At 35.7% G+C, this 11,604-nt stretch overlaps 2 protein-coding genes across 2 annotated transcripts; both read right to left on the bottom strand.

The window, feature by feature from the left end:
- Window positions 1-2,777: 2,777 nt before the first annotated feature.
- On the bottom strand, window positions 2,778-4,847 carry LOC7476831 (cysteine proteinase inhibitor 12). The gene is made up of 4 exons (XM_002299143.4): window positions 4,665-4,847; window positions 4,373-4,592; window positions 3,671-3,816; window positions 2,778-3,178 (listed from the first exon to the last, which is right to left on the bottom strand). Exons 1-4 carry the CDS (start codon window positions 4,764-4,766, stop codon window positions 3,044-3,046), a joined length of 603 nt encoding a protein of 200 aa, XP_002299179.3. The 5' UTR covers window positions 4,767-4,847; the 3' UTR covers window positions 2,778-3,043.
- Window positions 4,848-6,436: 1,589 nt separating this feature from the next.
- On the bottom strand, window positions 6,437-11,383 carry LOC18094356 (cytochrome P450 714C3). Its single transcript, XM_024593645.2, has 7 exons — window positions 11,001-11,383; window positions 10,422-10,621; window positions 9,173-9,817; window positions 8,662-8,809; window positions 7,859-8,035; window positions 7,391-7,551; window positions 6,437-6,925 (listed from the first exon to the last, which is right to left on the bottom strand). The coding sequence occupies exons 1-7, from the start codon at window positions 11,233-11,235 to the stop codon at window positions 6,845-6,847; spliced, it is 1,647 nt and encodes a 548-aa protein (XP_024449413.1). The 5' UTR covers window positions 11,236-11,383; the 3' UTR covers window positions 6,437-6,844.
- Window positions 11,384-11,604: the final 221 nt, after the last annotated feature.

Below are 11,604 nucleotides of genomic sequence, written 5' to 3'. Positions count from 1 at the left end.
TATCAAGATGTTTGAACAAATTCACATCATTTGTCATGTGATTTGTGCAACCACTGTCTATCAACCAGCAATCACTTGCATGTTTGCTTACAAAACAGGTGGCCACAAACAATTGTTCCTCCTGTTGTTGATCAGCAACTTGAGCCTCTTCATGTTGTTGATTTGTTCTGTTCTTGCAGATTTTTTCCATGTGTCCCAGCTGATTGCATTTCCTGCATTTAACATCAGGTCTCCACCAACAGTAGTTTTGTGAGTGATTTGTTTTCTTACAGTGTTGACAAGGGGGAAAGGTTCCAACTCTTCGATTGCTACTGCCTGCTCCCTTGTATTTGATGTTCTTCCTTTTCCCTTTGTCACTTTCTTTGACTTGCACCTTTGCTGGAAAAGCTCCTTCCATGGATTCTTCTTGCCTTATAGTTCTCCTTTGTTCTTGAGCTTGTAAGGCATTTAACAATTCTCCCAAAGATATTTTTGACAGATCTTTGGCTTCTTCTAATGAGGATATCTTTGACTCAAACCTCTCGGGTAAAGTCACAAGGATCTTTTCAACAACCCTTTGATCAGAAAGCTCCTCTCCCAATAGTCTTATTTTGTTGACTATGGAGAGTAATCTATCAGAAAAATCTCTGATAGTTTCTGAGTCCTTCATCTTCTGCATTTCGAACTCCCTTCTCAAATTCAAAACCTGCATTTGAATTGTCCTCTCATTACCATGGAACTCCTCCTTGAGATAATTCCATATTTGTTTCCCTGTATCAAAAGCAATTATTCTTGGAAATATTGCTTCAGAAACAGCAGCATAGAGACAAGTTTTGGCTTTGAACTTCCTTGATCTCTCCTCACGATTATTTCTGATTTGGGCTATGGTTGGATCTGCAGAAAGAGGCTGAGGTTCATGTTCTTGTTCAACAGCATCCCATAAATCGCAGGCTTGTAAGTAAGTTTTCATTCTCACAGCCCACATTTGGTAGTTCACACCAGTAAATACTGGTGGTGTTGCAAGAGAATAAGTGTTGGATGCCATTTGAAAGAATGATGAAAGGTTTTGGTTTTGGTGTTTTGTGGTTTTTTGGTGGAAGAAGGGTTTCTCACAGGTTGCTCTCTTTCTCACAAGCTGGTCCCTTTAAAATCAATGTGCTCTGATACCAATTTGTAGTTTATGACCGAAACAAATTGTATAAGAACAGGCAAGAACTCAGCAATAAGATAAAGATATAAATGTTGTGAATGGAAGTATTCTTTCTTTATTGATAAATCACTCTTTTATAGAAGAGTTTGATAACAGAATTCCGAAAAATATTGAGAAGATAAAAACAGAGAAAGAGCTGATCTATGACAGCTTTATTTGCAACTAACATCCTAACAATCTGGAACCAATCTTGACTGACTCTTCACAGCATCGAAGACCTCTTCTTCAGCAGCAAATGAGGCAACTGTCAACAAATCACAATTCAATATCTTTTCCTTTCTTTCGTCCAGCATCCTTTTCAATAAGTTCTCTCATTCTTCCTGTTGCGTTGGTATGATACGAATCTCTTCAGACAGTGATGATCGAACAGAATTGGCGTCATGGTCCCTCCTCAAGAACAAGAATTCACGAGACTTGAAGGAGAGCTACTCCTCGATGATTACTCTCCAGATTCCGAGATGGAAGAGTTAACTTCACGTAATAGGCCATCACTACAACGAGATTTAGCTGGTCTGCAAGTCAAAAATGAAAGATTTTCATTATAAAAAAAGGAGATAAGAAAGATAGTCTTTAGCAGATTTCTCTGTTGAACAAGGCCTGCCTTACGCTGAATTAGCAAATGCAGGCATCAGATATTGAATGTTTCTTCATGGAGAAAAATATATAAATAAAGAGTTAATGGTATTTTTGGTACGCGATTTTTATTTTTGTTTTTTGTTTTTTCTATTTGAGTATATACTAACTTTTACGTTTTTTATTTGAGTGTGCGAATTTTAAATTTTTTTTTTATAATAAAGTATTTTTATTTAGATTCTTTTCTTAATAATGTGGTTGCTAAATGGATACGTCAATGTATTGTCATGTATGCAAAGTGTATACGTACATTACACTGTTCTTCAAATTGCGCGCATGTACTTTTGTTTGCTTTTTACTTGATTGTACATTTTTTTCTTTTTGAGTGTTTGTATATTAAAAAAATTTAATTGCGTCTAATTTTAAAAATTAATAAATGTCAACTTTGGAATCTTAAATTGGCCATGTTTGATCGAGTTAAATTAAAATGATAAAAATATAATAAAATTAAAAGAAATAAGATAAAATGCAGAAATAAAAAATAAATTTGTAGGGACCATGACTAGGTAAGGAAATTAAAAAGAAATCAAGAAAATAAATGAAAAAAGCGTAGGTTTTTTTCTTTTTTTTTTATGTAGCTGTGGGTAAAGATTTTATTGAGATATCGATAAGCATACAAGAAATTCTGCATTTTTATATAAAGTATTTGTATTTAAGAAAAAAAAAAATTAAAGTTTAAATTGAGATTTGTTTGGTTTATGAAAAAAATAGAAAAAATTAAGTCAATTTAATTTTTTGTATTGGAGTGACTCAATTTATTTTTTTAATTTATAAAAATAATATTATTTTACAGAAAATCAACATATTTTAACTAAGTTTTTCTTGTGCTGTCATGGTCCCGAATCAAACTAAAATTTTGACCACCAGATCATGCCGCGTGAATTCTCCCCCTGTTTTTGTTGAAACCTGGTTCAGTTTAGATCTTAAGTCAACCCGATAGATAAGGTTTTAAAAGTGGTAAGAACAACTTGGATCATCATTTTTATATATCTTCCTGACAAAATCGGGAAGTGAAAGTAAAGTAGATATTACATGTAGAAAGTAAAGTCTACATGTCAAGAACAGTTTTTAAGTACAATGCATATACACAAGACATAAAAAAGATAATATTAGCATCAACATTCGGTGCATTCAGCCATTCGCAACATAGGAAGCAAGAGTTGCATTGCGGGTATTCCTAGTTTATTACCATTTTAACATGTCAAACAGTAAGTCATGGAGTTAGACATGTGGCTCCATCCGGTTGAGATGGTAGCTGCCCTCACTGTTCTTGTGCACCACTACCTTGAGCTTCTCTTCAGCGCTTCCTCTCTTCACCTTGAGAAGCATATCAAATTTCGCAGAATCATCCTCTACCTGTTGATTGACAAGTATAATATTCATCAATTCATGTTTATACTCTTGTTTGTGTTTGAATATGATACTTCGAGAGATGGAAAACCCATGGCCATGGCTCTATTATGTATCTCTGCTCTTAAGAAAACAAAAGAGGATAGATCATTTACCAAGGAAGCAGAGAATAAAATACCACCAGACTACTATCATGCTCAATGGCTGTGTGTACCAGGCACATTTAATCGAGATTAAACGTAAATAGGATCAACACAACAATTCTAACCCCGCCCATATTAGCCAGAGATTGACTGGTTGTTATTGAATTGAGTACAATCTCTCATTGTCATAAAGTTGTTATGCAAATGTTTCAAGGCTCTCTTTCTACATGTAAATATAGACGAAAGCATGGGCCGCATTGAACAAATACCACAATTAGAAAAGCCATATCCCAGTTCAAACCAACAGATTGCAAACAGGCAAAATAAAATTGATAAAGGAACAAAAAGAACTGACCTCAGCATTTGCATCAACGACTTCTTGAAGTTCATAAGGGAATAGTGAGTTGGACCTCTGCTGTATGGACTTCAGAGCATGATTTGCCGCATCTTGGACTGAAGGATCATGCACTGGCACTGATTGCCATCCTGGACCATGGCCATCTGTTTACAAATCCCATAATCAGCACGATACTACCACTCAAAATGCAGAAGAACTCTAAAGCTTAGTGTTCCAATCCAATGTGATATCGAAACAACATGGCTAGTACAACATTGAAAACCCATTTGCCTACATTCTAAAAAGAAATTGCCTCACAACATGCCATATCCGTAATACTATAAACACAGCAACACTCACTAGCAATCACACTCCTCCTCCACAAATTACACCCAACAAATAGATTTTCACGCACATTCAACCATGATTTCGAAATTCCTATAACAAGTACCAAGCACCAATCACTCTACATATGAAGCCCAGTAATGAAACACAGAGCACTCACTCTACTATCCTTCCAGTGAATTCAAAAGCAAACATCATGATGCATTAAAAATATGCTCAACATAGACGAAAACGAAAACGAAAAAAAACAACTTTCCTTGAGAAAACACAGACTCTAAGCATCCAACATAAACAAACTTTATTAAAATCGGCAAACAACATAGCTTTTTAAACACATTCATAATAGCTTGAACCAAATGGTGATCATTAATCAACCTCTCTTAACACCGAGATCGGAAGAGGTAAACACAGGAACATCCCCAGCATGCTTAAACTCCTTCAATTCCATAAAATTAAGCCATGGCTTAACCCAAACTTCAGCTTCATAAATCTTCTTCTTCCCCGCTTCAATCGCTTCAATTGTAAGATGATGCATCGTCCCTGCCACCACTTGCTCTTTCGCCTTCACTACCCTCGCAAACTCCAATATCGCATTCTATAATTAAAATCAAATCCATTAATTTCAAATCCGAGATTATCAAATTACTATTACGTTCACTTTACTTACCTCTTTCTTATTGTGTTCGTCGACAGCAAAGCGAGCGAGGTTTTCGATCTCGACGCTATTTTGGGAGGCTTCGGAGTCGTGAACGCCGCCGAGGGTGGCCATTTTGTCGTCGGAGAAATGAAATGGGGTGGTTGTTGTGACGGTAAACGTGAGTGAGAGTAATAAAAAAGGAGATACGATAAAAAGATCATGGGCTTTATATTTGTAGATTTGAAAGGACACGGTAGAGGGTGGAGATTTTGACGCGTGTCGATACGTGGTCATCTATAGGTTTCTTGGGATGCGTGGCGTTCGAATATATCCTCTGCGTAGCGAGTAGTTAAGCTTGCAGGGGACTAGTGGGGTCCATTTAGATATTTTTTCAAATAAAGAAAGTCAAAAGGGAGAAAGAGGGATGATGCTCCGTATGTACATTAATTACCGAGGCACAGTTACTTTTTGCTGTGAAAAAACGCCTTTCAAATTTTTTAAGAAACAATTAATTTTTTTATTTAATTTTTTTTATTTATTGATATTAAAAATAAAATTTTAAAAAAATATTTTAGAACTGTGATAGTAAATAAGTTTTTAATAAAAAAAATAATGAATAAATTTACAATAAACAATCTTTTTTTAAAAAAAATTAATAGTTTAGGATGCATTTATAGTTTTCAATTAGGAATATACATGAATACTAGTAGTGTTTAATTAAATTATTAAAAATTCAATCAATTCAAGTAGATTTTATGGAGTCAATTTTTTTTATTTAACTTAAAATATTTTTATTAAAACTAATAAAAATATTATTTTAATATATTTTTAAATAAAAAACCAGTTTGAAAAAAATAATTATCACAATACCAAACATTATCTTTATATTTAGTAGATATATAACTTCTACCACCAAAATTGCCATACTTCGAGGATGTTTAGAAGTGTGGTAGCGATTTCTTTTCAAAGTGTTTTTCATTCCAAAACACATAAAAATATATTTTTTATTTTTTAAAAATTATTTTTAACATAAAAAATATATTAATTTAAATAAAAAAATTTAAAAATATTTTTCAACCATAGTACCAAACACTACTATAGATGAGATTTGAATAGAAATAATATAGTGATGACAAATGACACACGGTGGGAGCCAGGGTTGGATTTTTCTTGGTTAAAAAGTGTTTTTGAAATATATTATTTTATTTTAAATTAATTATTTTATATTTTTAATTATTTTGATATATTGATGTTAGAAATAAAATATGTATTATTTTAATATATTTTCAAATAAAAAATATTTTAAAAAAATAAAGAAATAAATTACTTAGCACCCAAGGATATGCAATTAACGCGTGTTTGGTAACTCCTCGTAAGCCCATGTTCGTCTTCCCTACTCTCAAGGAAGAAGCAAAGAGAAGTTTCAGCGTTACTATTCCCTCCCAGCTGCTCTCAAGGATCTGAAGCGCGGTTTCAAGACCATAGTTATCAAATCCCAACGGCCACGACAAGTCAACTTGCAACTTAAGCCGGGTTTATTTTTGAAGTCCAGATTATCTTAGAAATTACCCTGTCAAACCCAGCAAATTCAAGTAATGTCAATTTCAAGATCTGCAGTGTAAAAAAAAAGGAAAAAAACCTGATGACAAGATCTGCTTACAACCTGAAATTAAGAAAATAAAATGTCTCTCCTCTGGAGGCATCAACAGCCTCTGTACGAAGGTTAGGAGCTGTGAAGATCTTATGCCGCAATGCATACTTAACGATACCACCCTAAAAATTATGCACGAAGGGCAGAGCAATACCAAACCATTAGCATGCAAAACATTTATTCAACCAGCCAACATGCTAAAAGCCTTGTACAGTATTCTGTAAGCGTCAAGATACAACATAAACTCCCATTTTTGAGAGAGTAAAAAAGGTCCAAAATCGGAGGGAAGAATACGAAGAACATATGGGGAAGAAAACCATATGGCTCGATAGCGAATATAGGCTCAGAGTGCTTCAGAGACATGGGAGAAATAGCATGCCGCTTTGACAGCACTTGAACTATTTAAAACAGGGAGAAGAAAAAACAAGAGCCCACAAAACATACTCATGAAACATCCTCTCCCCTCGTAGCTAATGACTGAAAAACAGGAAATACAACAATTGGAGTTGTAACAAGAAGGACAAGTATTCACACCATAACCTTCACATTTTTTCATCTTTCAGCTGTTTCTTCTCACGAACACTATCTGTGGTCCAGTTGTTGATTTAGGGTTGTTTGCTAACTGAGGATCGAGCCTTACCTGTGATTTGGTATCAAAATAAGAAAAGAATTTTAGATCAAAGATCATGTGCACAGCAAATGAGAATATCAAAGCAAGAGAAACTATTATTCCCATCAAATATGTCTAGAGACTAAATAACATTTCAAATCTAGGGAACTCGGTTAAAAAAGACTCGTCAAACAAACCAAATGCATCGATTTTACACAACTTTTTGCTTGCTACAGCATCTTTAACATTAGGGAACCAAGTTACTACAGCATCTTTAACATTAGGGAACCAAGTTACTACAGCCTTGATTATGGTGTCAACTGAACTACCGGTGTGCCGCTGGATGGCCTAATCATCTATGTATATAATAGATGGTAACCCAAGGTTAACATATTGGTATGCCAAATTGAAACAGCGTGATATCAATGACAACAAAAGGGTGAAGGAGAGTTTTTCTTTTACGAAATTGAAGAATAATTGCAGTTTAGCACAAACCTCATAACGTTGAAGCAATGAAGCAAACAAAGTGGCAACTCCATGGATTGCAAATTTCTGACCCACACAGGCCCGCATACCAGAACCAAAGGGAAGAAACGCTGCATTATCATTTGGATCATTCAAAATGAATGAACACTGAATTGGATCCACAGCTTCTTCTGCAGCATATAGAACAGTTGGTGACAAAGTATATTTAATAGATGGCAAAATATGAAGGATGCTACAGTAACTTTCTAATCCAAGCAAGTCTCTTCTGTGAGCTAGACAGGAGCAGGAAAATCACCTAATCTCACCCATACACCTACGGGCACATGGCTCACCTATAACTAGTTAACTACAATTAACAAAAAACTTCAGAAATCAATGAACAGTGATTATCAAAGATATTACAGGAGTACTTGAATTGAGGTATATGGAACTCCTTTATATTGGGAGTAATTATTTGGAAATAGATAGAAGTGACACCTGTAAATGATGTATCCTGCACCAAATCAGAATCCTTTCCGGCTTTTGACAAAAATCGATATGGATTAAATTTGCTAGCATCACTGCCCCAACTAGAATCATCCATCTGCAGCAACTGTGCAGGCACAACAAGTACTGCTCCAGCTGGTATGACTACACCGCTTTTAAAAATCAAATCTTGCAGTCAAAAGAAGGAAAGAGAAAGAATCAGTAACGATGTAAGATAAAAATCTTACAAAAACCAGAATAGGGAAGAATGCCCAGGAGTAGAAATCACTGCTGTATGGTAAATTAAGCTCTACAGATACAGGTAGGTTAAGAAGAAACTACAGCAACACAAGACCAATGAAATATTGGTTGAATTCAGCCACAACACTATCATCTCCAATGAAAGAATAAACACTATTAAGTCGCGTTGATAACATTGCAAGTGCAGTGATAAGAGCAACAACCACTGTTTACTTTCCCTTTAATCCCTAGCCTGATATAAATGGTCTGTCAAATTACAGTCAATGCATGAACATCTTTAGATAGACTTACTATAACTCGCTCACGTAATTTTAAAAAATGAATTTCTGAATTCATGAATATAGATAGAAATGAGTAAAGGACCCACCACCCCAGCTTTAAAACATTTGGGTTAAAGCCTGCCTAGTTGATGTTGAGATGTATAAGCAAGAAGAAGCATAGGCCTTAAACAATTAGGTTTGAAACAGGCAGCTCATCATGATACTGCAAGCAAGCTAGAAATCTAAGAAAAAAAACAAAAACCTGCACTGGCAAACAAGAAGGCAATCTCTTACCATCTTTCAAAGAGCACCTCTGCAGCAACGGTCCTGCTGGCAGAAGACGGGCTGATTCATAAATAGTTGCCAATAACAAAAGCATCTTCTCAACATTTTGATCTTCTTTCACAGACCCCTGCTTTACCTTTATTATCTCAGAGTATATCTGTAAAATTTCAAAATTTGAATTAGATGTATATTGTTGTATAGACCTCAAAGGGAATCACAGTCTACCCGTTAGGGGCGAAGAAGATGGAACAGTCAAACTATGAAAGCTTAACAATTTTCCATCAACCTATTCAGTGATACCAAAGATGTGCAAGAAGCAGGAATCAAGCACACGTGCAATGCAGAAAGCATCTAACAGTAATGAGAAATCCTATTTAATTCAGACGAGTTCCCCTAGCCTTACATGAAATTCGAGAAAAAAAATGGCTGGGAATTCAAAAAATAGTGACCAAAGGCAGGAATCAAAGTCCACGTAATTGGGTCTACTTTGCCCACCTTAATAAAAGAAGAAGGCCCATACCTTATCCTGCATCTCCACATCTGTAACAAGCCTCTCCAGGATACTACCAATCAAACTTGCCGTGGCTATGCATCCATGAAACATCACACCCATAATGTTTCCACATGGTTCTTCTCTTTCATTAAGATGGCCATCAAGCTCCGGTGAGAATAATTTATCTTGCATCTCAACACCATTAGAAGGTGGTGCACCAGATGCAGCCTTTATTCCAACCTTTTCTATTCCAATGTGAGAGTTTTGATCCATATGGGAAAATAGTCCATAATTTTTGCCACACTGTTGAACAATGTCAAGAGTTAAGCATTTCAACTTTGTGCACAATGACTGGTACCTCCAAAATCCCCGTTTCCAGAAAGGCGTAACTCTATATGAAGCCCAAAAGGAAGCATCTTTAGCAATCATCATCAGAAGCTCCTCATAAAAAGTTGCCTTGGACCAAGCCAGGAATGTATCCCCAAAAAGCGCGGTCCCCAAAATGGTAAAAGCCATATGCTGTGAAACTGATTTACAATCAACACTTCCTTTGCTCATAATAGCATCTACTCTTTCCATGATACAGTCCACAACATTTTTAGGGATTACATTTGCTCTTCCAAGCATTTTACCATTCAATTCCAATGCCAGTGATTCTCTTCTCTTTTGTGCCTGCAGATGGAAAGAAGTTGTGCATTGGAGCTATTGGAAACGAATATATGTAAATTGGTCACAAAGTTTTTTTAAAAAAAGAAAAAACAGAGGAAAAGAATAGTCTATGATTAGTATCTTCCAGTATCCATTGACGGCCATCTTGATTAACAATAAAGATGTTGGGTTGTTTCTCTTTCTTTGTGCTCTTTTCAACCACAAAGAAAGAGACAGAACCTAGGGGCTCTTGCCCCTCCTGAGTGAAAATGAGCCCCCTCACTGCAACTTTTTAATCCATATTCTCTCTAAGCCCCCACAAGACCCATCACACTTTCCCTAATTCCAGAAGCTACCAGTTTCTTAACATGTCATTTTCTGAACTATACAGTGCATGCCTCATCGTGTTCCATACAATGCAGTCACTAGCAACACATGAGTTGTTCCCTGCAAGATTTGAGTTTTTGTTTCTTTTGTTGTTGCCTATCAACATTTTGTATTGCAAGAGAAATCACTAGTAAAACTCAGCCTTTGCATACATTCTTCAAAGTTCAGTAACCTTGCAAATCCTATGCCAATACTGAAACATAATTAAACTCAAGGGCAAGCATTAAAGAAAAACTTATACCTGGTCATACGAACAGAAGAAGAGACTTGATCGTCCAAAGGCCAAACGAAATGCCTTCCCAATGAAAGGCAATTTATCTTCAGCCTTCAAAAGCATCTCTTTGATTAGGGCTGGATCTTTTATAGATACCAAAAGCTGAGTTGGTCCTAGCCACAACTTGAAAACTGATCCATATTTATCATGCGACACCGATAAAAGATCTAACAGCCAAAAATATAAGAAAAAATCATTCTCTAAACAAATTATATCATTGAATCAAAGAATTGCAAGCTACCATAGCTTCGAAAAAAGCAAAAATAATCTCAAATTCACTCTTAGCAAGCACAAGGGAACAGAAACTAGACATGGCTAACTCGTTCTCTCACGAATTAAAAGAAAGCCCAAATTTCCCTTCATTTCCTCACCAACCAGACAGAAACCAAAAGGCAAAATCAAACTTCAGTCAACACCATTACCCAGCAACTCACTGAGCTTCAAAATTTAAACCCACATAAACAAATAAGCAAAATTAAGATTTTCCTTCATTTTCTCATAAACCAAACAGAATCCAAAACACAGAAATCAACAAACCACACTCACCGATGAAATTCTCGCGAGAACCGAGGTTCCCATGTCCGAAAAAGGAGTTGCAAGGCGGACCGGGGATCTGACTAGCTTTAGACCACAATCTAAAGAGCTTAAAAACCTTTTCAAGCGAGAAAACAGTAATCGTAATCAACGCAACCCATAGAATCGCATTGAGTTCCTTCTTCGCATACTCTTTAGTCGATTTCGAGGAAACGAAATCATTAACTGAGTTCAAAACAGAATTCATTTTCTCATAGAGAGAGAGAGAGAGAGAGAGAGAGAGAGAGAGCACCCGAGATTAGAGAAATTCTTTGACTTTTCTTTATTTTTTAATGGATTCTGGGTTCTGGGAGTGACAGACTGCTTTACTTTCGAGTTGTAATTATTGTTGTTTTCTTGGCGTCACTGTCTGTATTATTTTTGGGATTCTATGTTTTTCTTTTCTTTTCTTTTTTTTATGTCCGCGGTTACATAAAGGACACGTGTATGTTTTAGGGTCCATTAGCTGTGATGGAACTGTTCAATGGCGGGCGAGTCCCTATCTTGATGTTCAGGCTAAACTACATGACCAGCAGTTTTACTTAAAAAAAAATATATAATTCACTTTTTTTTTAAA

Source organism: Populus trichocarpa, chromosome 1 (assembly GCF_000002775.5).
Source record: "Populus trichocarpa isolate Nisqually-1 chromosome 1, P.trichocarpa_v4.1, whole genome shotgun sequence".
In the NCBI taxonomy this organism is placed as follows: domain Eukaryota; kingdom Viridiplantae; phylum Streptophyta; class Magnoliopsida; order Malpighiales; family Salicaceae; genus Populus; species Populus trichocarpa.
The sequence above is the reverse complement of the archived record's forward strand: the minus strand, read 5'-3'. Positions and strand labels throughout refer to the sequence as shown.

What these genes read in the sequence shown, in the direction of transcription:
- LOC18094356 (XM_024593645.2), bottom strand. Translation starts at nt 11,235, where the DNA reads ATGAATTCTGTTTTGAACTCAGTTAATGATTTCGTTTCCTCGAAATCG. An exon ending in GAGGTGCTCTTTGAAAGATG is followed by an intron (nt 8,036 to 8,661) that starts GTAAGAGATTGC and finishes TTTGACTGCAAG; the next exon opens with ATTTGATTTTTAAAAGCGGT. An exon ending in GCAGGATACATCATTTACAG is followed by an intron (nt 7,552 to 7,858) that starts GTGTCACTTCTA and finishes TATATGCTGCAG; the next exon opens with AAGAAGCTGTGGATCCAATT.
- LOC7476831 (XM_002299143.4), bottom strand. Translation starts at nt 4,766, where the DNA reads ATGGCCACCCTCGGCGGCGTTCACGACTCCGAAGCCTCCCAAAATAGC. An exon ending in ACGAACACAATAAGAAAGAG is followed by an intron (nt 4,593 to 4,664) that starts GTAAGTAAAGTG and finishes TTTTAATTATAG; the next exon opens with AATGCGATATTGGAGTTTGC. An exon ending in CGATCTCGGTGTTAAGAGAG is followed by an intron (nt 3,817 to 4,372) that starts GTTGATTAATGA and finishes ATTTGTAAACAG; the next exon opens with ATGGCCATGGTCCAGGATGG.